This window comes from Corvus moneduloides, chromosome 5 (genome assembly GCF_009650955.1).
Source record: "Corvus moneduloides isolate bCorMon1 chromosome 5, bCorMon1.pri, whole genome shotgun sequence".
NCBI lineage: Eukaryota > Metazoa > Chordata > Aves > Passeriformes > Corvidae > Corvus > Corvus moneduloides.
Genome location: NC_045480.1, coordinates 42038069 through 42064849, shown reverse-complemented (window position 1 = coordinate 42064849; position 26781 = coordinate 42038069). Strand labels below are relative to the sequence as shown.

Genomic DNA, 26781 nt, shown 5'->3' with positions numbered 1-26781 from the left:
TCCAACACAACAAAAAATTGCAATTTTCAATTGTGCTCCCCTCAGTTATGACAAAGTGAGCACATTCTGACAAAACACAGAAGAGACTTACAGGAAAAGGTGTGAAACACTTCTGTCTTTACTGGCACCACTTGAATCAAGAACAGGCTCTAACAAGCAATGGCCTTGAGGAATTTACTTGTGTTCCCTTGCCAGCCTCTCCCAGCAGGTGTTGCCATGTGGGGATTTGTACTAGAAAAAAAAACCCAGATGCACAGAATAGGATGGGAGGGAGGGGAAGAGATGTATGTGTGTAAGTTCTACATGAAATTAAAAAGTGATGATCAATGAAATTAGAAGGTTTGATGGAAAGACGAAGAACATTCTGCTTTCTAGTTCACTCAAGAAATTCCATTTCCTCTATAACTCCTTGTCATGCTACTGTGTGACCTATCACACCTTTATAAAGCATCACTTGTATTATTACCATTACAGATTGAATTGGAATCCAAAGATCTGGCTCAGCTGAAGTAAATGATTTTATACCTGAACATGCCAGTGAATTTCATTCATTGGTTCATCATTACTGTTAACATAGGAAAGAGAAAAGCAAGTGGATTATTTGCCTGGGCTAGTAATTTTTCCTAAGAGTTTTGCAAGGCTATATGAAATCCGCTTTCCCAGCTTCTTCTCAATTCACAAGACTAAAGCCTAGGCTACCTCAGCCCATGCTGATTATTTTCCATTATGTTATGTTTATACTGATTCATTAGGAGATGCAACTGCTCCAAACTCCAGCCTTTCCCAAGAACTGCAGATGAACTAGAGACGCACACTGAGGAGAACAACGAGGAGTGGCACACCAAGGCAGAAGTTTATTGCTTGCCACTCTTCCCTCCCCTTCTTTCCCCATAAAGGAGTAAGAGAACAGCAGAATTAGAACACCTTAAGAAATAACACCAGAATTAGCATACATTAACCCTGCTCCTCATGAGAATGTGTAGTGCAACAGTTCAAAGATTTAATGCAATAACAAGACCAAGGTTTGCATTTAAGTTAAAAAGAATACTGAAAAGACACTGTGTAGTTTTTCCAGACTTCCATAGAAAAAAAATTTTGCTGCAAGAACCATAGGCAAAGACAGTTCTCCAATCCCAGAATGATTAATCACTTTTCTAATCTTCATACTGTGCCTCCATAGAACATTCTTTTGATTAACATATTTGAATTTTTTTCCAGTGGGAGAAAAAAAACCCACAAAAAAAGTTCAGTGAACACCTGAGCATAACACTGTTCCTATTAAAATGAGAAGTTCTACGTTGACTTTAAAGGAATTAAGTTCTTAAAAATGGCATACCCTAGAGATATTGAATAAGGAGTAACATGAACAGAAAAAAAAGGAAAACCTGGTAAACAGCATTCTAGAATGAAGTGGAATAACTAAGCATACTCATACTTTGCAATAGAAACGGAGCAATTGAGCAGCTCAAGCCTTGCTCAAACTGCACCTTAAGAAGTGTTCCATTAGTCTGCACAATGATAGCGAGGTGGTAGGTGCAGGTAAGTTACTGCTCAACTGCTGGCAGATAAAAAAGGTGCCAAAACAAACCCACACACCTGAGGACAACTTTATTTTTAAAGTCAATTACACTTCGAAAGTTGGGATTGAAATGTAGTCTGTCTTGAGCAACTTCATACAAATTGATGTTGCTATGCAATAAGGTCCTACACACACACATACGATGACACTTCCCTCGACTTGACAAAATTAATGCTTTATGTCCTTACTTTGACCTGAGGGTATGACTTTTTGTTCTTTTCACTAGAAGCACCAGGAAGTCCACCATGCGAAGGCCCTTCACATACGTATCGGAAACGAAATCCCCTCTGTGGAATACAGGAAAAAAAAACTTGAAAGCTGTTCAGAAACTAAACCAAAAGAGAAACAGCACACACAAACATGAACATGCACACACACAAACAAGACTCATCCAAATGGAAAAGTTACAATTGTTCATCCCTAAAATACTGAGTGCTGCTTAACAAAGCATCACTGAACTGTAGCCCTGGAGAACCTCTTCTATTCTCACTTTAATACACAGCAGCAACCTCATTTTTTTCTTTCAGTTAAGTGAAGATGTTTGAAACAGAGATCTATTTATACTCTTAAAATAGGATAAAAATTCACATGTAGAGAATGCAAGAGCAGGAATTCTCTCCCAAGACTGCTGCTAGATGGACAAAATTGAAGCAAATACTAAGGAAGTCCAAAGCATCATAAAGGAAAGTACAGGAATGACACAGAAACACTTCTTCCGTCTGGGAAAAGCACTTGAAAGCTGAATCTCCAAGTGAAATCCCAAAACAGCCCAAAAGCTTCAAATGACTCTGGCTGGTTTTCATCTCTGCTACATAAATAGACATCTGCATATATCTGTAGGATACTGACAACCAGTCCAGAGCACAGCTCTCCATTGATTCCATTGATGAACGTCCCCTTCATTTTACATGGTAATCTATAAGGCTCGAAAGATGCAACTCTTAAGCAAAGGTATCTGCTAACTCTAACTCTACTGAACAGTACATTTCATGGAGTCCCCAGTTTTGCTTTCAGATCTACTCTCCAGTCCTGCAATTTCTGGCAAAATCCTCATCTTATATAGGGCGCCCAGTGTCTGTCCAAATAGCACCAGTTAGTGCTGTAGCCTTTTTTAAGAATAATTCAGCTTCTTTCTAGTAGTAGACAACTCTGAATTTGAAGTCTGTATTAGCTGAAAGCAAACAATATGTCTTAAAATTACTCTGTAAGCAGTAGCTTCAATACCTATCTCACTAAAGCCTTTTCAGGTTAAAAACGTGTTTCCCAGGCAAATGTAAACTTTTATTATTCGGACACTGACCAATTGCCTTCCTACGGTGAACTGAGTGACCCACAGTACTGTGACTGAAGTGCCCAGCTACGATGAGCTTGAACTCCAGATGTCCAAAAGACAGAACAACCTCTGCAAAAGGCAAATCAACCTCTGCAGTCAGGACACATCACTCTGCTGATGGATCACACCGTTATAAAGCACTGCCTAGCTTGCCACACAGGGAATCCACGAGAGGAACCATTTGCTGAGAAGTCACACATGGAAACAATAGTTTCTCCTCATGGACTGTGCACTGCAGGCCCCACCATGCAGAGACGCGGCCTGATTTGGGATGAGCTTAAAACAATGAGGAAGAGGCAGCATATTCTTCCAAGAGTTCACAGTACACTGCTGTTTGACTTAGGACCATGATGAAGAGTCCTGTTCCTGAAGGGATGCTCAAGCACAAAAATGTCTTTGGTGTGTGATTGAAACCAATGTTCTCCCCTGCCTCCTGCCAGGAAGACTGGATTGCAGTATGCTTCTGCAGAAGACCAACAGGAGGATGGGAAAGCTTTTAGCCACTGTCTTCCCCTGTTTACTGAACAGCTCCATAAGGTAGGATTTTATGCAATTCATTGGGACAGACAGGAAAGGCACCTCCATACCACAACAGCTTCAGGAGGAATCCTTGTAGCTGCTGGTGCCACCGCCAAAGGGGAACAATACCCAGGCACACTTCAGGACAACCTTTATGCAGCAATTACTTTGTACATCAGTTGCATGAAAACCAACCAGTGCATTGCAATGACTTCTCTGCTGTCAGAGGAGCATAGGTCAGTGTTTGCTACATAATACAGAAAAAGTTACATTCAAGTACTTATCTTCATTATTCTTGGATTATTCAAAACAGACAACCGTAGCAAAAGGAATCTCAAAGGCCAACTGCATTTCTTTACAATAACAAAACACAAGTCACAAGTTCCTGTAACTTGGGAATTACATGTTTTTATTTTTAATCTGTGTTTCAAAAACTATGAAACAAATCCTAAAAATCTTCCATGTTTGATCTACTAATTTATATTTCCAAATACTGGGGTACTGTAACAGTCACTTCTAAGATGAAGAGTCTATACTTAGCAAGGCGTATTTTTAAAACCCTTGGGGTTTTTTGTATTATGAAACTTCCAGAAAGAGACAAAGATGAAAACAGAACAAACCAGGAAACAAAGTACAAAAGTAAGAGTTAAAACTGCTCATGTTCAAGTGCCACATTTGTTCTGAGAGCTCAGCCTTTTCTATACTCTTTTTTAAGTCATAAGTTTATTCAAAGCTGAATGTAGTAATATAGCTACCTTAGACATTTTCAAAATGTAGTCTTGCTCTTACCTGTTTTGGCTGTTCTATGATTTGAAGATATGGTCCATCTGCTAGCATAAAAGAAAAGAAAGTATTAATAGAAATTTTATTTCTATTACTATAAATAATATATAAGTTGTAGGGGTAAGATTATGTCCTCAAATGACTTGATATAAAATTTTTGAAAGCATCTAAGTCTCTTCAGAACTTAAATTTCAATAAATTATTTAATCACTTGGCAGTCTGTCATTTCAGCTAATGACCAGTGGAATAAGAAGAGGAGGATTAAACCAAAAAGGTTAATTTTAGCTCAGAGAGCCTAAATGGGCAAATGTTAAAACTTGCAGTGGTGTGTAACAACGGGATCCTTCCCTTGCCACTGACAAGAAGTCTGGCTTCTTGAGCTAAGGTTAACATTTGTATTTAAACCCCTGGGGCTCTGGAGACTACACTCACCAGCTTTTGGTCCTGGGGCTTCCTACTGAATAGCTGCTTTTGAAAGTCAAGAGACAGCCAATGGGAAGCTCTGAGGCATGGGAATACAGGGGGAATTCAAGCTGTCTCAACACGCCCCAACAGTCAGAACTACTTTAAAAAAACCCTGGAATTGAGAAGACTAAACAATTTACATTGTTTTAATAATTTCAGATACACTTTTAAATATAGTGCTCTGCTGGGCCTCTAAAAAGACCAAATACACTCAATTTGACTACAAATACAGACTCTATATTGAGATCCATCTTGAGCATGGTGCCAATACATAGGATTATGTTGTACTAAAATTCTATTTGTGTCATTTAAAGAAGGCTTCATTAAACAACTTTCAGTCTCATACAGTGGCTAACTTCATACTATAAACCTCATGCAAAATTCACCGGTTTATATAGCTTTTGAGTATGCCCTAAATCCAGTAAGAACTCAGTGCCACCAGAGTTAAGCATACATCACCTGATCAAAGCTGAGCTGCCAACTCTGATCATTTAGATTATTTATATCAAGAAGGAAAGCTCTCTGGGTGGATGGCTGTGAAATACCTCTTAAAATGCAAGCCACTCCTGAGTCTCGAAACAGTTCCAAGAGCTATGATTTCTTCCCTGTCTCTTGCCAAGATGATTTGTATTTCAATGCTAAAAGATCAGATGTTTTTAAGGCAGACCCCAAATGACAGCTTCACTGTGAATACCTATGTAGCATTTTTCCGGCCATACTCCTGTTGGAATTCGGTATCACAGCTTCTACTCTCTTGAAGGTATTAATGCTAAGGAATCAAGCATAGGTCTTAACTGAACAAGCTTCTCTCAACAGGGAAGTTTTAATAAATACACAATAGATGAAATTAGAATTCTGTTGCTGCAGTTAGCTGACTCAGCAACTGAACAAACTTCATGTCAAAGTTATATTGCAAATGTCAGTCACAACAATTTCCCATTTAAAGATAAATTATCTCCCAAGTCCATCAATTGTACTTTTCTTTAAAAAAGTGAACAGCGCTACTTGAACTCATGACCCTATACACATCATCCTGCATCACAAAGCAGGAAAAACAGTTTGGACTTCAGGACCTTGAAAAGATGTACAGTAATATTTAGCTTTGGCCTTGTGTTTCAGTTTTTGTCTGTAACAGTCAAGATGTGCTGAGCTGGGTTTAAGCAATACATCAGCATTTAAATTAAAGACCTCTCTTCACAGATCTCTAACACTCCTCATGCTTTAGGCACCTGAAAATTTGTATTTTAACAATCCAGAAGCTGTGTATTTTCTAGGCATTGGCAGAAATAATGCACCTAAAATACAACTGTGTGTAGTTCAGCTTTCAACCAAGCCTCCAGGGCATGATCTGCCAAGTAATTGTTCTTTGGCTCTTCTCCTCTTAGGAATTCATTTTCAAGGCATGCACATTGGGTTAGCACAAAATACTACTGCTTTCTCTCAAACATTAGCCAGAAAAGGAAGTGTTCTTATCCAATGGCTAAGTGGCTGCAGAAGTCCCCCAGGACACAGCAGACCCAAGTTCCAACTCTTCCTCAAGATAAGGAAACTCAAAGTCCTAAGAGAGGGATATACACTATCTTGGCACATCGGAAAACTAAAGGAAAATGCTTCATACCACTGAAATGCCCTGACCTTGCATGGCACTTGTGAAAACTCAGGAAAATCAAAAATTGAGGACTGGTTATTCTGACCTCTTGGGGAAAAAAAAGCTTATAAAAAGCATACAAATATGCTGATAAAAAAAATCAAAATATTTTATATACCAGCACTAGAAGTGCAAAAATCATGCAGTGTGAATGCACAAAGCCAAATTAGATGTCTGTTATCATCAACCCCATTATACAGATCATATAGCAATGTATTTAAAATGGTTTTTTTAGGTCTTATTTTAACCTTTGGGTTGTATGACTAAAGATTTTCCGTTTGGTTTTTTTTTACCAGTGACTAAGTAATTCACTGGTATAGCATCTGAACCAGACCCAAGGATCATTACAGAGAAGGCATTCCAATGCAAAGCACTTGATTATATCTGAAACGCTACTTAAAAATAAACCAGCAGCGTTCAAGAAAACATCCAGGCATAAATGGCATATTATTTTGATTATACAAAGGATTTTATTTAGTGAAAGGTCTCATATAGCTATTTTCACTGAACTCTGAATACTTCCCAGAAGCACATTACACAGCCTAACACTGGCTATGTGTGGTTCCTTTTTTCTCTCATCCTTTCCCATGCGGAAAAGAAAACACATTTAGTGTTTTGCACACCGAAGTTTTTAATATTTTGTTTCTATTAGTAGGCGTGTCTGGTCTAAGCAGGCAAAGAGCAGGAACCTGAAGATGAACACCTTGTAAGAGGAACTTAGAACGACAAGATTTGTGATGATCCTTTGTTCCAGCCTGGAAGGTTGTTTGATTCAAGTTCCTGTTTAATGAGCAAACCCTTTTAAATGTTCAACAGCCACAAGAAGGAACACTACTTAATGCATAGCTCATGATCTACTTTTGCCCTCAGAGAGGCTGAACGACACAGTCACGGAGCTGTCTCTACACATGGTTGCCAAGAGCCAAGTTTTGACAGGAGCGCTCCTCACGCTTTGCCTGGCACTGCTACAGCCGGGAGGCCAAGAACTGCAACTACAATGTGTGCTTCTCCAGCCTGGAGGGGCTTTGGTGCAGACTGCCACATCCTGGCCATGCTTCAGGGCTTCTTTTTCTGCCTTCTCGCCTCGGTTGCCACAGACTGACTCGCATCCCACTCCAGTCTGAGTCACAGTCCCACTTCCCCACGTCTTCTTCAACTGCCAAGTTTCTTCATTTTCCTTCCTGCCTGAGTCAGAGGCCCTCCTGCCCCTTGACACTCCCACCACTTACATTCTTTCTTCCTCTCGACAGGCCTCACCCTACACACACACACTTCCGAAGGAGCACCCATCTTAGGCTCCCTCTTGATTCCACCTTCCCACCACAGCAAGGGTGTGGGAAAAAAGGGTTTCTGAGGTAGGTGGGATATCCCTGCAAGCCTGGCAACTCTGTTGGACTAGTGGGGCCCTGTATCTTAACAGCTTTTCTAGTACCTAAACGCATTCAATTTAACCTGCAATGACCTGTGGACAAGACTCTTCCCTCACGTCCTCTCTGCTGGTGGGTCTCCCAGAAGGCATCTCACCCTTGTAACTGCTCTTTTGCTCTGTGGACATGGATGGAAATGCTTGTAGCCTCCAGGTTATGATTGTTAAATCCCACATCAACTCTCTTGTGTCCATCCTGGCAGTGGTACCTTGCTGCTAAAAGCTCAGACTGCAGATCTAGAGCCTTATCCTTCCTGAAGGCCTGTTGTAGCATTTGCATGCCCTCCCCCTCAGGGATTCCCCTGCACAGGAATACTCTCTTGAATACCAGCTCTTCAGTGTTCAAAGCATGATGTTTAAAGCAAGTAGCATATGGGACGTTGCTTAACTTGTCCCCTCAGTTCACTCTTCCAAACACAAGCACAGAAGATCTAGAAAGAACACCAGAAATGGTATGAAAGTCTGCCCAAGCTCCTGAGGATAGGGCCACTGCTATGGAACAGGGAAAATGAACACTCATCTCTTTTTTGGTGGTGGTCTGGCTTCCTTGAACCTCTAACATTATCTCTCTCTGAAAAAACATGAAATAAATTTTTTTAAGTGCCTTCTTTTTCTCTCTATGACCTTCTCATTTTTTCATAGCAAGTGTCACAGAGGGCTGTACGGAGGAGGTTAAAGAAATAGCAGAAAATTAATTTTAGCAGCCTGCAGGCAGTACTGCTCAACTCCTGATAGCTCTGCTTCAACTTCAAAGTTTTAAAAACACACCACCTTAATGCCAACAGCTAGTTAGACCAGAGCCTCTTGAAGCCAAAACAACTACACAGTTCCCAAACCCACCTCTAACTGCCACATGTCATGTGGTTGTAGATGGCCTTGTATCATCATGAGGGAGTAAGAAACACCCAAAATTACAAGGTGCTTAGCTCAGAGCTCTGCCCATTTCCTCTCTAATGTAAGGCATCACTTTGTCTCTTCACTACACAGTGGACATCCCACTGATGTGCACCTGCTTTTACTCTGCCTAAATACATCCCCATCCACTGCCTCCATCCCCAATGCCACTGAGGATCAGTACCTAACCTACCTAATCACAGGCAGGATACTTCCCAGCAGGCCAAAGAAGAGGCTGACTTCGTGAGGTACTGCCTTTGCTGCTGGTAAAAACGACATAACCGCTACAGCTTTAGAGCCAAAATAACAAAACAGCCTAATTTTTTTTTTTAAATGGACATACCGGAGAGAAAAAGAAGCACACAAAGACACTTGAGCACTGACAATGTTGAGAAAATCTGTGTCCCAACATCTCAAAGGTTTTCTACTATTACTGTAAATATTAACGTAACAGCAGAACATCTATCACCAGAAAGTCCCCAAATTCCCCAGCTATTTGTTGATTCAGCCAGGCTGGCACGACATGGCAATCCAGGGTTATACATTAAACCTGTCTGCCGATGGAATAGGTCTGACATTGTGCATATACGGATGCACAGACTGAAAGATATATGCACCACAGCCAAATCATGAGGAACAATTAGTGTCTTTGGTTCTTTCTGCCTTAATTATCCAACCGTCCTAGAGAAAAATCCTTTTTAGAACCTTTATTTGACTCTCTCCATATCTCAGCTGGAAGTACTTTCGGAAAATCCCACATGACTTTTTAAACTGAACTTACTGAATAGAAAGAAATCATTAGTCCCTGTTTGAAAATCAGTAAAATAGAATGTAAAAATTATTATATTATCTTGTAACTGAAGAGCTAGTCCATAGTAACAACCCAGCATGATTTCAAGCATGCGAGTAAGCAAGCATTACTGGGATAATGTTCAAGAAAAAAAATGACTGTGGCATCATCAGGTGCTGTTGAAATTATCAACCTCTCCAAAATCTTATGATTAACTTTTTGTTTGAGATAACGTCAAATCCAGAATCCTTTACTGAATCCCATTTTGTGCACAAGGAACTTGCCACCTATGTTGCAGTAGTAGACAAGAGCAGTGGCAGTTATAAAAGAAGGCCTTTTTTGAAGCAGTTTTGCAAATTAAGGGCAGAGCTAGACTTAGCCCAGTAAGAGTTTTCTGTGGCTGAAGAATTCAGTGAATCCCTGACTCCCTGACATGGTTTTGAAAACAGCTGCTTCTACTTTAGACAGGACATAGTTATCTGAAAATTAGTTTTATATATCTGAATAATTAGCATGGAATGAGTCTGGCATGAAGAATACAGAGTAAGCTCAAAAGGTAAATGTAAAAAGAGCTCATTACAGGGCAATTTCAATAACCTTATTTGTTCAACGGAAACTAGGTGAAAAAACCCCTTGGTATACAATGCACAAGCCCTTTAATCCTACACAGATGAATCTTACTGAATAATTTTATCTGCCTTAATAAAAATACACTGTAAACAAATGATTGCAACATTAATTTGCTGGATGTTTTTCTGTATTTGTCAAGAGCTTTGCTCATGAGAACATTTTATCTTGAAACAAAATTATCTGCACCATGTCTTTCTTGATCCTTTCTTGATACTACTCTTTCAAGAAAACAAGAATGGTTTAAACAAGGGAACACCAAAACAGTAAGCATGCTTTAATTTTTACTTTAAAAGCAGCATTTATTGTTACTTTAGGGTGGAATTTTACCTATGAAGGAAAACGTTAGACGCTTATTTCATTTTACTCTTTACACCCTCACAGCTGTTCAGCATATCAAATGTTGCAGTCAGAAGTGGCTTGCACTTTCAACTAAAGAAAGTAATTTGCCATAAGATACCAGCTACACCCTGATACAACAGAGTCAAACAAGAGAAAGTTGTCATGGTAAAAGACATGAATAGCTGTATCAGAGATATATATTGAGAAAAACCTCCTAAGTAAAATTTTATTTCCTTCTTCCTTTTCTATCAGCTATTCTAATAGACTAAGCAGGAGAAAAGAGTTTTCCAAATTCATGCAAGAAGTAATATTTATAAAGAACTTTAATAAGCAAAATCAGACCAAGGTTGATGGAGCAGCTAATACTGACTGAGCTATAAGAGACTTGTATTTGTTCTTACAGTTCTGGAAGCATACTGTAAGAACTGCTTATCAGACCTTTGCAGAATACTTTTTGCTTATTTTCAGTGGTTTGTTACAAAATTTGTCTGAGCTTTCAAACTTGTGTTATTATTCAGGAAATTGTCGGGTGCTTCTAATACCACACTGCCACTTCACAGGAAACAGAGAAGTCACCGAGAAGGAAAAACAGATTCGAATGGTACAGGAAGTTAATATTCTCTACATTTTATTAGTGAAAAACAAGCACCTTAAGAACTACTACAACAAATGCAACAGCATTCCAAAAGACAAGAAGCACATGTTGCAGTCTGCAAACCGGCAACAGAAACAAGTAACTTGCTGAAGGTGCAAATTTAGAAAAAAGCCTCCACAAGTAATTTATAACACAGGTCACTCAAAAGCCCTTTGCTCACTGTCCTGGTTTCACCTGGGAAACTGCTGCAACTTTCGGTTTCTGTACAAGCCACAAGAAAATCAGATTTGCCTCACTGCTGAAGGCTTCATGAGAGGAAGAAAGAGATGCAAAAAGATGTAATAAAAAAATCTAGTTGACAACTTTGCAATCTACTATTATGACACACAAATTGGTAAACAAAAAAAGGCTCTGAAAAGAACTTCTCAAAAGAAAACAAACAGGAAGAACCAGCAAGACAATAGCACCATCAGAGAGGGTTCCTACCTGTTCGTAGTGGTAAGTCTGAAGTGATGTAATTTGTACTATTAAAAAATGCATTCATTCCCATGAACTGATCCACTGCAAACATCTATATTGAAAGAAAACATACTCCTCATTATTACATGTATACATAGTTGCATAAAACATCTATCAGCAAAGAACTTCAAAGTTCTCTGCAAATACTGAGACTGCAAACACCTTGCTGAATTACAGAAACATTTCATAGCTCTTTTATTTTTGCTGGCAACAGCACTGCAGAGCTGACAGCACAGACCCAAGTTTCACCAGAATCATGAGACCGCATCGACCTCAGCATAGTTTCTAAACACCCATTTTGCTTATGTGCACTAACAACTATAAATTCTAAGAGCTTATACAGTAAATTCTGAAAATCTGACCCTAGATGTCCTGCCCAAGGCCTTGCTAAGAACCTGTGAGTTTTCATTTCCACTTCCGTGATTAAACCTCACCAGACTACATTCTTTATGTAAATATATTTACAAGCTCTAATGCAAAAAATCAGTACATTTAAGTTAAAGTTTAATTTTTTTTTTATTTTTAAACACTTATCTTATCTTACTGTAATTGCTGTCAGGTATAAATCTATCTTCTTCCCAAAAGGAGCAAGCATAAAGGAGAAAACAGTTGCTTTTTGAAAATTAGGATGAGTAGAAATGACCTGTTCTTCACTTAAAACTTTTCACCCAAGCACAATTCTCACATTTCAAATAATTTATGAAATGATACAAGAAAATCAGGAAGAGCTCCTGAAGAGCTAGGCCTACGGATCTGTGCAAGTGAAGGAATATTTTAGTCATCACTGTAAATGCAAACATCCCAAAAAATTACACAAAAGGGCCTTTTAGGGCATAAGGGACTTCATTTTCAGGAAGAGTCCAATGTCCACCACAGAAGAAATTTCAGAGCAAGTGTCACAGGCATGCAGGGCATAAAAATAAGTATTTTTTTTCAACTGCTTAATTCAGCAGGCCTAGCTTTCCTTCTCATTTCAGCCATTAACCAGTGGCAAGGCACTTTACAGGTCACATAAAAACCACCTTAGGGGAAAAAAGCTCTAATTTCTGCCAACGCAGAATGCTTTTCTATGTCCATGCTAAACCTAGGAAATAACAAGACAATATGAGAGAAAGCCTAAACAGAGAGCTAGGAGAGGATACAGGGATACTGAAAATACAGAAATTCACTTACTTGGGGATCAGATACTCCCATAATATAGGAATCTTCTGCCATTTTAAGTCCTGAAACACAAAAACATGATTAGAACTCCCTTTTTTTTTTTCTTTTTTACTGTGTAGAGCAATAGAGAAGCCTGGAAAATGCTCAGAGTTAAAAGCCCAATTTCTGACACATTTTACTCATAACATTAATGATTTCCAAAATACTTCTAAAATTCCTCTGTATTTGGAAGGGGCAGTGTAAGGACAGAATAGGATTTTCCATTGCCTATTGCCAAGAAATTAAAAATTACAGTCAAAGTCTAGAAGTCAAAACTTCTTAAAATCAGGAATTGTTTCCATCTTTGCTCTGACTATTCTGCCATTAGACTTTAAGCAAAATCATTACCACAGAAATAGCAGAAACTCTTTTTATTTTTATACAATAAAAAGAACATGATGAGCATTCATGAATGAACCCTAACAGTTTTCTTGTGAAGTATTACTAAATGCAAATAAAGATGCCCAAGAAAGAACAGACAGTATTTTAAAAATTTTTAAATAAAACCAGGAATCAATTATTGACTAATTTTGAACACCTTTATTTCCAGGGGTCCACAAGTGCTTAGCATGCACAACAGCTCTGCGCTGACGACAGCTATGGATGCACAGCATACCAGAACTCTTTCTCACAGGTCTACATGTAAATGCTGGACACTGGAAAAGTTTAGCTTGGCGTAGTTTTACTGGGACCAGTAGTGGGCCAGTAGAAGAACCTGTGAATTTTCTTAGGCATTTATTAGGTCTATTAGAAAATACTAGTATTAGTGTTATTTCCTTTCATGGAGATGTTACCAAAAGAACTGCAATTTCACCTATGCTGATCTCTCTAAATAAGGCTCTCCAAGGGAATATCTGAAACTAACAGTAACACTATTTCAAGAGACTCATGTCTGCATGCAACAGACACTAAATAAGGTTAATAACTAAGAGAAGACAGAAAAAGGTCTCTGGCCCTCATATTCCATCACAGTGAACAGGAGCCAGCAAAGAGAACTTTGCTAGAAAACCTACCACACTATCAAAGAGAGGTGCAAGAGATCAGTAAATCATTAAAGAAAAACTGAATCACCATGGACCTTCTACAGGAACTAAAAAGGCAAATATCAAAAGGAAAATTGGAATACTTGGGTACTTCATTTCGATGGAGGCCCAACTCTACTTGTTAACAAGCTCCAAAGACAACACATAGTCACCCATCCCCCACAAAGTAGAAAATTAAAAAAAAAAAAAAAAGGAGAAGTAGGAGACAATATACAGATGACTTCAATGAAAAAGAGGTTCATGTGGATACAACTGTTTTTTAACCTAGAAAAAGAAGTACGCACCTGACTGTAAATCCATTTTAGAAATATTTACTGGGCAATATTTACTTGTAGTATTTGGGCAAATATCAAATAACTGGTCATAAGATTTCAGCCAAAAGTTAATAACAGATATAACAAGCAGCCAATGTCACCCATGCTGTACTTCATCACCTAACACAACAGGATTTTAGCAAGATAAAGAAAACACCAGTCAATCACATTAACTCATAGGCACATTCTGGAAAGCATTATTTTCATCAACCATTTGCCATTGTTATTATTCATCTTTATGGCAGAAGTCAACAAACAAGGCATGATAAAACCTTCAGGATACAACAAAAAGTACTAAGATGTTTTTATTCTGTTCCATAGAAAGAATATAAATAACATTATCACCAACTGACAAGTTACTTGAATCACTGAAATAACTTGAAACATTTTCTGTCAAACACTTCTTAGTGAAAGGTGTAGATATTACAGAAAACAATCTGAAGACCTCAACAGCCAACTTTTTTTTATGGAGTGTCAGAACCCTCTTGTTCCACCCTGATTAGGTAACTGTGAGTGCAAATGCCAGGTTTCTTCTCCATAAATAGAATAAAAACTGGTCCTAAAAGTCTTGTTTTGTGATGTCTCATATTTAAACACTTACTATTTCATGAGTCACATATGTAAAATTGTGTTCCAAAATCCTGAAGTTTCCAGATGACATGGTAAACTTGCTTGTTCAGAAAAATAACATATTCGGAGGAGCTAACATGAATGGCATCTGCCCACTTGCCTGTTTGCTAAACATATACTTTGCCAAACTTTCAAAGCATCTCACAGCTTTTTCTGTGAGCCCCACAGGATAAATGTAATAGTAGGTTCTATTTTCTTTGTCCTATTTTAGTTCCTCAGCCCGCACCCCTCTCCCTCCAGCAGCACTCTGGGGGAGAAAGGCAGTGTTCTCACACTTGCCATGCTTCCTGGTCACGTCTACATGTCCACAATACAAGACTTTCTAACAAAATGGAAAAAATAGCGCAGAGGCATTACTTCTGAAAATTTTTCTTTTGAAGTATTTTGATGTAAATATTAGACCCCATACAGAAAAAAAACCCCCTACGTCCATCTGAATCAGTCCTTCAGTTTCACCTTTTGAAAACAGTAATTTCTGGCTTTTTGGCTGCTGCAGTGAACAGTGACATGACAGCAAAACAGCAGCCTTTAAAGATGTTCCCCCTGCAGCACTACATTCAGCTCTGGGCTCCTCAGCACAAAGAGCACATGGACCTGTTGCAGTGAGTCCAGAGGAGGCCATGAAGATGCTCAGAGGGCTGGAGCACCTCTCCTCTGCAGACAGGCTGGGAGAGCTGGGGCTGTTCAGCCTGGAGAAGAGAAGGCTCTACAGCACCTTCCAGTACCTGAAGGGGGCCTCCAGGAAAGCTGGAAAGGGACTTTTTACAAGGATGTGTAGGGATAGGATGAGGGGGAATGGCTTTAAACTGACAGAGGGTGGGTTTAAATCAGATATAAGGAAGAAATCCTTCACTGTGAGGGTGGTGAGGCACTGGAACGGGTTGCCCAGAGAAGCTGTGGCTGCCCCATCCCTGGAAGGTTGGATGGGGCTTTGAGCAACATACGGTAGTGGAAGGTTTCTCCACCCAGAGTACGTGGGGGAGTAGGGACTAGATGATGTGTGAGGTCCCTTCCAACCCAAACTACTCCATTATTCTATGAACATTACACTTGGAAGCAGCAAGGTAACTACCCACATACCACCCAGTCGGCTGTAGGTGGGTACTAATGAATGTCTAACCCGGTATGAAACACAATCTCTCTCACACCAAAAGCACAGATGCCTCTTACTTGAGATCTTTTTGTGTTCAAGTCAGCTGCAGTGCTTAGGGGAGAGGTTAAAGACATTCTCTCTGGCCTGAATGCTAAACCAGTTTATTATAAACAGATTATAATTTAGATGTGCAAACATACACCTTTGTGTATGTAAACTCACACTTGATTGCCTTATCAGGGCCTAGACAAAGATTAACCAAGCTGTTTAAAATAACCCTTCTACGTGACTAAAAACACTCTCAGTTTCACTATGTTTTGTCCTCTCCAAAGCCAAACAGATAATAAAAATGTTCTGGGAGCCCTACCTTCAAATTACAATTTGTCTCCTTAGGATTTATTAAGTTAACAAATCCCTGCACTTCCTCCTACATGAAAATTGGTGCAAATCCGCAGTCAGTAACATGATTAAAACCCTAGAAAGACACAGATAAAATAGACCCTAGCATTAACTGTGTGACCTTCAATTGGCCTCTTCCCAAACTGCTCCAGTTTCTAAGCATCTTTCCCATATGCATCAGGTGGTAAGATTAGCATCTACCTCGAGTAGCTTTGCTCATTCTCTCATTGCATGAGCTGTATTACGGGTCACCGATTGCCACCACTCTCATTTGAAGATGACTGGATTAAAACTGTTTCATGGAAGTTCATGTTATTATAGATGCCTGCTTCCTGCATAAGATCCAATTCCCACAAATTGTACAGCAAACTAAAATCTACAATAAAAACGTACCCCCAACACCTGCACACCACAATCAACCACACTAGTCTCCACCCTGGAGAGCATCTAGTGTCTTTCAGATAATGGGGCACAGGAAACTAGACATTTCAATTCACAGTATTTATAAGTGAGAAAATGCAAAGGTCAGTGAAGAAACTTCATTTAGCTCCTAGTGCAACAGGAAAACAAAATCCAGCTAAACTTGCCCAAAACCACACAACTGTACCTTCTGAGGGTAAGCGTGTATGCCTGTGCATATGCATACACGTTCCTTTCTCCTTACAGCAGGACAATTGCCATTGTCAAAAAGGTTTAAAAAGGGAGAAAAAGAGAAAACACCTAGGAAGACATGTATACACCTATGGGAGAGGACTGTTGCACCAAACAACCAATGGCAGGTACTCTGCACCACTGCTCCTCCTTAATAACCAAATGACATGAGGTATAAGTAGCCACAGCTGGAAGAACATGACTTATTATATTCTGAATATTTGTTCTAAAGCGTCAAAAGGAGCAGCCATTTAAAATGGAAACAGCATAATTAACATAAGAATGCTGTAATCCACGAACAAGAATTCTCATTTCTCTTTATCTCAATAATGTGATTTCAGACCTCTTCCCAGTTGTTCTTCAACATCCACTGTGTCTGTTTACCTTTTAAAAAGCAAGATAAATTTCCATACCCAACTGTTTTCAGGCCCCCCTGATTTGTCAAGGGTACAGATCCTTCCTTTTACTTCTCTTCAACTTTCCAGCCTGAATTTTGAGCATGAGGTAAACCCTTGCTTTCTATGACACCAGTATCCAATCCAACCCCTACAAACTTGGAATGGGACTTCTTCCTACTACCTTTCTACAGACAATCATGATCTTTATTACTCAGTTCATTCCACTTGAGAACTGAAATTCGCCTGATGGACGTTCTTCCATGAGGAAATTTATTTAAACCATCTCTTACTTTATGAGATGTTTTACATCAACCCGTTCTCACCTTTCAAGGCTGGGATACTGAAAGCAAGCCTCACAATAGGAAACTCAACTACTACACTTCAACTGACTTGATACACTGAAAGAACAATTCTTCCTGAAAGTTTTCTAGCAGAGTGCTTTTTCTCTTTAACTTGGCTTTCACTGGAATTCACTTGTTAAAAATAAACTTCTTTAACAGGACACTGAATGAAAGTAATTAAATTCAGTGTGGTTATGCTCTTAGCCTGTTTATTTTGCTTAGTAAAAACAGAGAGGAATAAGGATGAAAATGAAGCAAAAGATGTATCTGTTTCATACATTGTAAGTACATTTTTACTACATCAGGGCTATAAAGCCTGGCAGATGATCTCATTACAGAGAACTATGTTTTTAGGAACAGCACCAAATTCTCAGAATTCCTGTAGCAGCTATGAAGTACTGAGTAACTGCTGTATTGTGCAGACAGGGCAACGTGTTTTACCTGCTGTTTCTTCCTTAAGTGGCAACTATCCATCCTTGAGCCTCAGTCTTCCACCCTTTGCAAAACATGATCTGTATCTGGATAGGGACAATTGTTTCAGAGATCAGCACTTCCCAGACAGAGATGCTGGGAAAAGGTATTGTGCAATAGCCACTTTGGGTTGCTGGGTCAGGGCTGGAAGCAGGACGAGAGCTGCTGAGATGATTTTGGCTGGAGGCCAGAGCACGATCTGCTCTGACAGAGCAGAGATACCAATCCAAGCTGTTCAGTCTCAAGCCTTCACCACTGCAGTTCCTTCAAAGTCAGGATGCTGCCCACCCCCTTCAACGCACAGCATTTTCACCTTCCTTCTTGCCACCTCTCGAATTCAACCAGCACTTCATTTCCCTTGGAACCCAGTTATTCTTCCCAGAATAGCTTGTCCTGCAAGTACAGCTCCAGAGCACAAAACTTTTAATTCAAAGTAAGAGAAGATAAACAGCTAAAGCATTCTGTAATACACAAAGTAAACAGAACTCAAATATTAAGGCAACGTCATGCATACTTTCACCCACAATATTGGCATAGATGTCTTCAGGACAAACAGGAAACAAAAGCATGTTAAAAAACACAAGAAGCGATTGTTAACTCACTCATATTGACATGAAGCCCCACCAACTATGTTATTTTGAAGGGATTTTAACTCAGTAATGAAGCAGATTTGGAATTTGCCTTTAAATGTTGAGATGTTTACTACTATTTCTTCTCTCAGCTATGACTTCAATACCTGGGGGTGTACAGAGCTGTTTTAAGGAAACAACACTGAATTTCTGCAAAAGCTGCATAAGGAAGTTGTATTTTTCACATTCCTTCAGGTACTTCAAAGATGTGTAATCTCACAATAAAGATTTGAGTGCAATTTCTCAGTATACAAGTGCAAAAGTTTGTGCAGAGAGACATTTTGATCAAAGATTCTAATTTCCTCTGCCATTTTTGTCATCCACACGCTGTTGCAGCTGCAATAACACTACATAACCCTAAATGACACTGTTTGTTTTTCTAATATAACAACCCAAATTGCCTCCTCTTGTGACTAATTAAGCGTGCTTATTATTTCCGGTTGGGTGGGACCTGGCAATTGTGTCAGTGTATTTTTAAAATTTTAAAATTGCTGAAGTTAAAATTTTCAAGTATTTTCAGTCATGAGCAGATAGCATTACTTGACTACAGTATAAAAACTACAGAATATTTAGGAAATTAAATCAATCTCAAGTACTTGAGATTTCACAAGTGTGGTGCTCTAAATCAGAATGGTTGGGTGCATAATATTTTTATGAAATCTAGAATCAAATTTATTATAGCAGGTAACTACTAAATCTGAAAAGAAGAAAATCAAAGCGTAAGAAAATTTCCTTGGCAAAGAGTAACTGGACTACCTAAAAGATGTTCTATTAACTATGTTTGCAAACAGAATTTTTGTTTTATTCCTTTCCCAAGTATCAAAGTAGTGAACTAATATGTCAAGAGGAAATGCTAAAATGCCATAAACATACAAACTGTTTTTCCACAATATTGTTGGAATAAAGTTAGAATGTTTTTGTTAAAACACATTCAAAGCAACTTAAATCAAAGGAATAAATGGTATTCAAATATATGGCAACCATATTCTGGTACATGTATAATGCTAAGTAGATGTAAAAATACTGAGGTTCAACACAGCAAAACAGTTCCAGTAACTACATTGAATTTTAGCCATGTGGAGTGCTAATGTTATTAGAACTAACCCTAATATGATGTTAAAATGCTGTTACTTTTTCCTCCAGATTAAGATGAATCACTGAATGTTCTTTACAAATAGCTGTAGTTCATATAAAAGTTGTCCATCAAAGTAAAATTTTAGCAAGCCACACACACCCATTTCATAAGCCTGAAGTGTAATGAATCATTAATACTAAACTGCAAAGCTTTTCCTTTTATTTTGGGGGTAGAGAGGGCACGGGAAGAACAGTGTTTCTGAGAAGCCAACATGTAACCCCAGGATTGCAGAAGTTCAGTTCACACAAGGTTTGCTGTATCACCAGGTACAGTCACACAGGCTCTGGGCTCCTACTGAAGACACAGTCCCTCACCTGATGAACACCAGTGGCAAAAGTGGGCTCAGAAAACAGCAAGGGCTGTTACCACTGCAATCACAAAGGTGAACTAAGGAATTCTCAGCGTCCTTCTGGTTCTGAACAGCCACTGAAATCATAACATGATAGAAGCAATCACTTAAATAGCACCAGTAAGAGGAGCCAAACAGGTAGAGCTGAGTCCAGCACCATCGCAGTTATACCCAGTTTTCAAATCTACAGATGCCAAGTGGCTAACTAAAGCTTAATTTTTTGCTTTTCCCAAAGAAATCGTAAAACCCCTGCAGTCTCAATGTTCTACAGTAACCTATGACACAACAAAACTCACTTGGACTAAACTAGTAAGACCAAAAAACCCACCGGCTTCCTTTGTTTATACTTCATTTGTGTGTTAAAATCTGTCCGCCTTTAAGCAGATGGAAGTATGATCTTTAGAAGAAACAAAAAAATAAAGCCAAACCCAAGCAAAAAAACCCAAACCACACAACTCAGACCTACTTTGCTCTTGACCTGCTGACAGTTTGCTTGAAGGACACAATGAAATACACGGGTATTTCAGGTCAGTATTTTAAATGAAGGAAAAAAAGATTGTGTATCTATCTGTCACTGCTTTTCAAAAGAACATAGAAGTTGAAAGGGGGAAATAATGCTGGGAGTAGCAGTAGTAGCTTCCTCCCCACATGATCTGTCAGCTCCACCTAAATGCTAAACAAAGGATTTTACCTTGAGACTATAATAACTAGAAACATCTTTTAAGGCCTTACTACTGAAACTGTCAAGAGTGCTTCATCAAAATACATGTTTAAATGAAAGCACTGAAGAAGATCCACTGAATTATTTCTATGCTCAAAGCTAGATGCAAACTTAGTGCCTGACTGACCTAAGGGCACAGTTAATGACAACCATAATTATGATCCTATCAACACAGAACTTCATAAAAGGTTCACAGCTTATTTAAAGGCCATCAAATTACAACTTCCACATCTAAAATAACCTATGTCAGAGCTAAAAGTGACCAAACCCAGGAACTGCTTTTTCATTACCTACCTGAAACATTAATTATCTTCTGTTTGTTTTACAATAGCTGTGTTATTTATTCAGAGAACCAAAGGAAAGCTCTCAGCTTTTCAGTTGAAAAAAAGGCTTTTTAACTAACTGTAGAGTTTTCATTAGTTGCTTACATAAACGAGTAACAATTTTCTTTATGACTGATACTTTTGAATTTAGAGTTGGAAAACACTTACAGCACTGAAAGGTGAAAGTACTTTAGCAAGTACAGTTTGAAGCAATCTATGAAAACACGGGGAATTAACCAGAATCTCTGAAGACCACAGGTGAACTTTCTCAACACTAGCTACATCAGAAAGCCAACTGTAAGCTACTAAAAGATATATTGTCTTTCGCTGTATCTTTACATCTATTTTGCATTACAAGCACCTTTGATAGTAAAGACTCAGAGGCCTTCAAACAGTTTCTGTCCTTCCAGAGACAGCAATATGCACAATAAAATGAATTCCTAACTGAACATATTTCTGGAGTTTGCACGTATTCATGAGAAAGTGGCATGGGAAGATTTTGGAAAGGGCAGCAATGAAAAGGAAACTCAAAAATCTATTAAGTAGCAAATTTGCATCAGTGGTATTTATTTGTAGGTATCTATTACTGAATTCACGTAATGCTGCCTGAAGGGAAAAAGTAAATTTATTATTGAATTTTTAAAAGTAAAATTTTAAAGTAAACTTAGATTTATTATTAAAACTAATTTTTAGAAGTAAAATACATAGTAACACAGAAACAACCAGAACTGCTACTTTTCAACAAATGAAGCAGGAAATTTTCAGATGTGTACATAATGGAAACACCACTGTCTGCTTTTCACCCTCTCTCCCTCTTCCAAAATACTCTTGTTCTCTGTCCCAGCACACTTCTATCCAGCAAACTTTTCTGATTTCGAAATAAATACTACAAAAACATTACCAAAGGTGTTGCTGGAAAAAAGCGAGTACAGATAGGAAGTTTATCTGCTGTTTTAAAACACACTGTTTTTTAAAAACATGCAACATGATGCAAAGTGACAAAAGGCTGTTCTGTTTCAAAACCTCAACTCAAAATGTATTCATTTCTTGCATGAGCAAGTAACTACGTTTTTTGATGACTCTACCACCGACTGACATTTCTTTCTTTCTAAAGGGGACAAAGGGTAGAAAGAAAAAGGCTTTTTCCCTTCTGTTTAGTATTTCAAATTAAGATATTTAACATATCTTGCACGGATTTCAGCACTGAGATTCCCTGAAATCTCCACATTCTGTGGCATAATCCTGACAATAACATTTTGGCATAACTGTTAGTTAAATTCTTGGGCCAGGGAAGATTGCAGAACAGAGTATCTGCTTCTGGATGGTTACAGGCTGCTTTTTTCTCTTTCATTTTCTCATAAACTGTAGTCATTTCTGTAGATTACAAAACATTGCACACAGGATGCTATCTTAGAATGACGTCTTGGTTAACGCTTTCCTAGAACGGGCAGCTACTTTCTTTTATGAAAGAATACAAATGCTTTGACTGAAATACTATTTCAAAAGTTGATACTACACAGTACATAGCACAGAGACTCCGGATGTCAATAAAATCGAAGTGCTCTCTTTTCAATCCTGTTCTGTGAGCTTGACAGGGGTGGTGTAGCACCTTGCAGCATGTAAGGCACGAGGTGACAGAGCAAAGAATTCATCCACTTTTCTCTGTGAACAGAGTAAGTGAAAAGAGGGCTTCTGAAGCACAAAACATGTCAAATATAATCAGCACTTTAAAACCATTTTTAAAAATAAAAATATATAATAATAATCATCTGTATTTCCTTTAAAATGTTATTCTTAAGCAAAGATTTTGTGTGTTTTAAGACAGGAAGTTGAAATGCAGCAGATCATCCCTTGCCTCCAAAGTCTTATTCCCCAAATGCTTACAGTCACTCACATTTACTTATCTGAATGAAATCAGGCATCAGTACACACACTATGATAATGGCCCAATAGCACATAGCTCATGTCACAGAAACAATACTCCGTTTTACATTCATGTAAAATACATCAGTAGCACTTCTTCACCCAAGCCACCATCAAAGCAGAAAGCATCAACAGATTAAAAAAATAACTGTGATGACGAGAAGTTCGATATCCTCGGCTTTCAACGTCAAACGTAACCGAGCAACCAGCGTAGTAATACTCCTCGTCGCAATGAGAACTTCTCGATTTCATCATTTACTACTAAATTACCTTTAAAAACCTCACTATGTCGTACCTTTTAATACTGTCTGCTGCACCCAAGACGAGGACACCCAGAGTTGCCAGTATCAAGCCCACGTTTTCGTGGTGACCACCTGCACTCCCGAGCCCGGCCGGTGACCGTGCCCCGGCCGTGTCTCAGGTTCAGCACGTACGTGTGTCTCACCTTCGAAACCAGAAGCGACAAAAGCAGCACCTCCTTTGCCTACGAGCACCCGCTGTGCGAGCGGCAGAATCTGGGCTTGCAAATTTTTTTCACTTTACTGTTCAGCCTGTCACGGACACCCCTTCCCTCGCTAGGAAGACCCCTGTAACACAGCAGCAGCAAAGCCGTCCCCGGCATCCCGCCCCCTCTCCTGGCTGGCTGCAGGCGAATCCCGCGGTAATTCCTCCCGGCGCTCCAGCGGGGCTGCTCCTGGCGCCGGCCACAGCCTCCCGCGGCAAACCTGCGCTCCGGGGCTGCTGCGCTCCGGGGCTGCCGCGCTGCCCCCGCCCAGCCCAGCGAAATGCCCGCTCCCGACCCGCTCCCGCTGCTGCGGGACAGAGGAGCCCAGCCAGGCGGGCGCCGCGGTGGGGACAGGGGGACAGGGGAGAAAGAAGGCAGCAAGCGGCGGGTCAGGGGCCGCCTGGGGCTCACCAGGGCAGGGCTGGCAGCGCCTCCTCCTCGTCGTGCTGTGCCGCCGGCGGTCCCTCAGCACCGCTCCATGTAACCCGTCGTGCCGCCGCCCGCGTCCTGGCTCCGCGCGGACTTTCCCCCTCCTTCCCGCCTGCTCCGCCGGCGAGGGCGCCCGCCCCGCACCGGCCTGCGCAGCCTCCGCCCCTGCCCCCAGCCCCCCGCACTTCCTGGCTGGAAATTCCCGCTGACGCTCCGGCAGCGCGAAGGGCGGGGAGGGGCAGGAGCCGCGGCCGGCGGGGCAGGAGGAGCCGCGGCCGCGGCGCCCCGGGCGCGCTCTCGCGGAGGCGGCGGGGAAGGAGCCGGGGAGCGCCTGCCACCAACCCACCCGCTGGCCACGAAATCCCTGTGCCGGGGACAGGCCCTCCCGCCCGGGTGAAACAGCGTAAATACGCGAGTCCTTTCATCCCAGGGCAGTTACCATCGCCGCAAGAGTAGTCCTGTCCTTGTTCACGTTCTTGGCGCACGGCGGCATTCGCGACACCTCTGTGGAGACGGGCCCGACCCGGTGGCTGCCAATGATTTTTTTTACCTCTAAATGTAAAGTTTGGAAGGGAAGAGAGACTGCATAGAGTGGATTTAACCGCCCTCACGCAGTGCCTGGCTGCTGGCTGGCTTTCCCAGGCACTTCATTAAAGGAAGTTTCCCGATGGCTTACCACCCGATGCCTGAAAACATCCCTGAACAGGGAGTACAGGCTACACAGCACCCTTTTTCTATAGATTTACACCGCTTCTGGCAGAGCAGGCTCCCAGGTGACTTCCGTTAAACAGTGCCAGCCATCAATAATACGCTTCTTAATACCAAAATCCAGGTTTGCAGCACAGTAACCAGGTCTCCCAGACACATGTAACCAAGGCTGAAGCAAGTCAGCTAGTGGCACGTCTAATTGGCACAAATGCTATGTTAAACAAGTTGAAATATCTTTATGCTGAATGAGCGTCTGGTTTGCTAAGGGTGAAGAGTGCCTCGAATGAGCATCCTGCAGAGCTCACCGAATGTGTGTTAGCCCAGAAAGCAGCACACCTCTGGAGGATTTTGTTATGCTAAGGCCACATGACATGGGGCTTCACGAATGAGACTAATGAAAGTCATCATTTATAAGGATTTTAAAACCCCCAAACATATAAAGGAACCAAGGTATATGACTGTTGCTTTTTCATGTTGAAGCAAGGAACTGTAACCTAGACCAAAAATATATTCAAAAGAAATAGGGTCAAATCATAAGCCACCTGTTGACTGCAACAAAATGAAAGGGGTACTTCTACCAGAAAGGGAGCAGATTCAGATGTTACATTTCGTGCCACATCTCTGGGTTGGAGCAGAGATACGCTCATTTGAAATTAGGGCTGAGAGTGCAAAAGGGAGCTTGGAAATCCAAAGGGTTTTCTCTGCTTTTTTGACAAGAGAACTGAAATTTCCTACAGGTTATGCATACATATGTATGAAGAGAGAGCAATTTCCTTTTTTTTGGGTTGCCACTCATGCTCTGTGGTGCAATTCTAAAAATGTACTCCCCCATTCTCTTCCCAGTACAAACCGGGAATTGAGAATGACTCAGCATTTCCGAGTAAAACATACTTTCCTTATTATATGGGGATACTCCGTGACATTCAAGACCCAATATTAATCTTTTCTATGGATGCAAATACACTGAATTAATAGGACAAGTGAGAAAAGAATTGTGTCCCAAAGCCGTTGAAGAAGGAAGACTAGATGGATTTTAAATACAAAGAAGTTTCAAAATAAGATTCATTTGAAAGGAAAGGTGCCATGTCACAGCTAATCAAAGGTGTGCTCACAGGGCAAAACCTGTATGAACAAGTACCAGGAAATCAGACAAGGTGGAAAAGTTCCAAAGCTTAGGAGACTTACCTGGTGGATTTATTTTAAAAGGACACGTATTCAAGTACTCAGGCTCAGCTTTCCCTGTGAAATCTTAATCAGCTTCCAGAAACATCTAGGTTTTAAAATAAAATCTTCGGTTATATTTAAAGCATAAATTTGCCTTTTTAAGAGCTTAGTACCATAATAGAAATGTTGTTTCTGCTGAAACCCACAGTAGTGACAGGCTCTAAGCCTGGTAAAATTATCTTCACAGGACACTCTAGATAAATGAACTGCTTTATAGCACAAGATTCCCACTTGAAGAGCCAAATAATCCTATTCCAGCCACTGAGGAAATCAGGCAGATAATACAGAGTCAGTGGTTTGCAGTGATGAAGTGCTGCCTATTTCCTGAATAACACTGGTTTCCACTATTACCGTCAAGATACTTTGGTACCTGGACAGTATCAGCTCAGCGATGAAGAGCAGGTGATTAAACCTGAACCCAACGGAACAAATGTGTGCTGTTGAGCTGAGGGGAGCATTGTGAAATGGTTGTAGCCGTGTCTCTGGTAGCTGGGCAGATGCATCGAAGAAAAGGCTTTCTAGCTGAACACTTCACCAGGCTGTTTCACCTTAGTCAGGTGGGGTACATTTAAGTTTCCTGATATGCAGATGCAATTTAGAAGCTGAGTCTGTTTTCTGCTAGGTTTGCTCTGGGAATACAGGTCCCTTTCCAAGGTCAGAAATCATTGGCCTCAGTTCTTTTTAATCCTGTAACTAATGAAGACAAGCGGAGATTTTTTAAAATAATCCATCTTTACTTTAATTGATACGCCTGGATTGGAAAAATTCATTAAAG

General features: G+C 40.2%; 1 protein-coding gene across 2 annotated transcripts in view; it reads right to left on the bottom strand.

Moving 5' to 3' along the window:
• NFKB1 (nuclear factor kappa B subunit 1) overlaps positions 1–24138 on the bottom strand; it is a 57590-nt gene extending 33452 nt beyond the window's left edge. Inside the window, exons 1-5 of one of the 2 annotated variants that reach the window (XM_032110542.1) lie at positions 24057–24138; positions 12694–12743; positions 11488–11572; positions 4221–4258; positions 1768–1866 (exon numbers count right to left, since the gene is read on the bottom strand). In XM_032110542.1, coding sequence (XP_031966433.1) covers positions 1768–1866; positions 4221–4258; positions 11488–11572; positions 12694–12735 — 264 coding nt within the window. In that variant the 5' untranslated portion in view covers positions 12736–12743; positions 24057–24138. Of the gene's footprint in view, positions 1–1767; positions 1867–4220; positions 4262–11487; positions 11573–12693; positions 12744–24056 lie in introns of both variants that reach the window. The other variant, XM_032110543.1, reaches the window with a different exon arrangement.
• Between the last annotated feature and the right edge of the window lie 2643 nt (positions 24139–26781).